The sequence below is a fragment of the Protomyctophum parallelum genome (genome assembly GCF_964188405.1).
Source record: "Protomyctophum parallelum genome assembly, chromosome: 20".
Classification (NCBI taxonomy): Eukaryota; Metazoa; Chordata; class Actinopteri; order Myctophiformes; family Myctophidae; genus Protomyctophum; species Protomyctophum parallelum.
Window position 1 is genome coordinate 8,680,716 of NC_139718.1, and position 2,710 is coordinate 8,683,425.

The window sequence follows — 2,710 nt, forward strand, 5'->3', positions numbered from 1 at the left end:
CTGCTATTTTTGAAAAATCGAAGAACCACTGACAAACATAGCTTTTTCAGAAAACTGTCAGGATGTAGAAGACATTTTTTTAATCTGATCTCAGGTCAGAATGGGTTAATAATAAATTATCAAGTCAATGATTTCTGTAAATATACTCTCACCTTAATTTCTCTATTTGTCTTTATTCGGTTTTGGCTCAATAATCACCAGGTACAGTAGCATGAAAGGAGAGAAGTTGTTTGTTTCTGTGATGGGGCTGATACTGCTCCAGTCATCTTTTGGACAACACATGACAGAAGAACCCTGTTCTGTTCAAATCCTTGTCCCTGGACTCAAAGGTACACACAGTCATAGTTACATACTGCCTACTTTAGTACACATAAATGTAGCTACAGTGTCAAAATGTTAAATTTGAACACTACACACACACACACACACACACACACACACACACACACACACACACACACACACACACACACACACACACACACACACAAATGCATCTTACCAAATTTATGTAGGGAAAAACAAACACCTAACAGCATTTCTTCGTAAAGGAGACCCAGGGGAAAAAGGAGAGAAAGGTGCACCAGGGAGACCAGGAAGAGTCGGCCCACCCGGCGAGATTGGTATGTTTTTCTGCTTGGAAAATATGCACTGTTTAGATAGCTATATTGGAAATATTATTCCCATTAGAACACCTTAAGTGTAATTTATAGCCTACTGCACAACTGCATGCCTTTGGCCGAAAATAGAGCTGTTAGCTTGAAAACCAGGATTTCTTCATGCTTTCTGGTGATAATGTCTCATGCCATATAGTAATGGGCTGGATACTCTGGATCACAACCAGGCAGAGACAGATCCAGAGACTGCCAAATGTTTATACTTTGGGGTCAGAAGTCAGATGAGAAATTATGCCCAGAATGCACTGCTACTGACAAGTGTTTACTTGAGGCTTTAATGAGGAATGAATGTTCTACAATTTGCGTTACAGACACAGGGCACAGTGTTTTTGCTTTATTTAACGTATCCTTGGTTAATTTATTCAAAAGAGGCCACAAACTGGCGGTCCAGAAAACATAATTTGAGTTGTCAAGTAATTTGTATTAATGTTTACTTTTTTTGAGAGGCTATTTGGATTCGGCAATTTACTTCAGTCAGTTTGATTTATCTATGTAATTTGTTTCTGTATGTGCTCCCATAAACATTTCTCAAATGGCATTGTTTTTGTTTTGTTTTATAGGCCAACCCGGAGTTAAAGGACAGAAGGGCATCATGGGACATTATGGCAAAATGGGCCCAAGAGGAATCAAAGGTTATTATAAACTATAGCGCTGTAATGTACCTGTATACTTGTATGAATACTATATGTGTCCTGTTTAACATATGATGTTTTTTCTTGAGTACTATCTCAGGTGTAAAGGGAGATATGGGAGAGGCAGGTCCAAAGGGCCCCAATGGAGAGCCAGGTAGAACATCTACTACAATTTCTTTAATGGCATACTGGATCATTAACCACCACACAACATATGAGGTCAATGCAGTAATCCTCCACAGTTTTGCCTTATCAGGTGTTCCATGTGAGTGTACACCTCTGAGAAAGATGATTGGAGAAATGGACATTCTCGTGGCCCAGTTGTCCTCTGAGCTGAAGTTCATTAAAAACGGTAAGATTTCTTTGAACATTCCTGATTTATCATTAAACAAATATCTAGGATATTCTCAAACCAACAAGTGAAATATAATTTGAAAAGCTATCCTGTACAACATAATATTCTCAGTTTGACACATTTGTTTTTAATTCATGGTTATAACTGTTTCTCTGCATATAATGCAAATATATGTCACTGAAAATCATAGAAATGGAAGTGCTCATTTTTCAGCACTGCCCTCCCCTGCAGCTGTTGCTGGCATTAAAGAGACAGACAGTAAGGTCTATCTGTTGGTGAAGGAGGAGAAACGCTACGTGGACGCTGAGATCTACTGTCAGGGGAGGGGAGGGCACCTGGCCATGCCCAAGGATGAGGGGGCCAACGCCGCCATAGCGGGCTATATCACGGAGGCAGGCCTGAGCAGAGTCTACATCGGTATAAATGACTTGGACCACGAGGGTCTATTTGCCTATGTGGACCGCTCTCCCATGAGCACCTTCAGCAGATGGAGGAACGGGGAGCCCAACAATGCCTACGATGACGAGGACTGTGTTGACATGGCAGCGTCTGGGGACTGGACTGATGTCGCCTGCCACCCCACCATGTACTTTGTGTGTGAATTTGATAAAGATAGTGTGTAAAAAGAACAAAGAAGCAGAAGTTGAGTGTGTCCTAAATACAGTGGAAGAAAAGCCACACGTCGGGCAAAATAATCAAGTTAAACAAAACCTCTCCTGCCTTCAAAGCAAATGGCAAAATGATATCCAATTCCCGACTACAGTTGTGCAAATAGTCAATTTTATTTTCTGCATCATTATATAATGTATTCCATGTTGACTGCAATACTAGTGCTAAATGAAAGGCATACGGTGAAGCTATTTATTTTTTGTAATTCACTCAGCATTCTGAAGTTACATTTTTATATATATTTAGTATTTTCAGGTTACTCATCATTAAAGACAAAGACACCTAACCATATGTCTCCTGTCTTGTTTATTTATTTATTACTTGCGCAAGCAGAGCGCGCAAGTAATAGTTTTCGTTTTCGTATGTCGCCGTTTGAT

The 2,710-nt window shown here is 40.0% G+C and overlaps 1 protein-coding gene across 1 annotated transcript; it reads left to right on the forward strand.

The window, feature by feature from the left end:
* Window positions 1-211: 211 nt before the first annotated feature.
* On the forward strand, window positions 212-2,287 carry colec11 (collectin sub-family member 11; the record flags this gene model as incomplete). The annotated part of the gene is made up of 6 exons (XM_083791768.1): window positions 212-329; window positions 552-623; window positions 1,238-1,309; window positions 1,410-1,463; window positions 1,566-1,661; window positions 1,896-2,287. The coding sequence occupies 6 exons, from the start codon at window positions 212-214 to the stop codon at window positions 2,285-2,287; spliced, it is 804 nt and encodes a 267-aa protein (XP_083647894.1).
* Window positions 2,288-2,710: the final 423 nt, after the last annotated feature.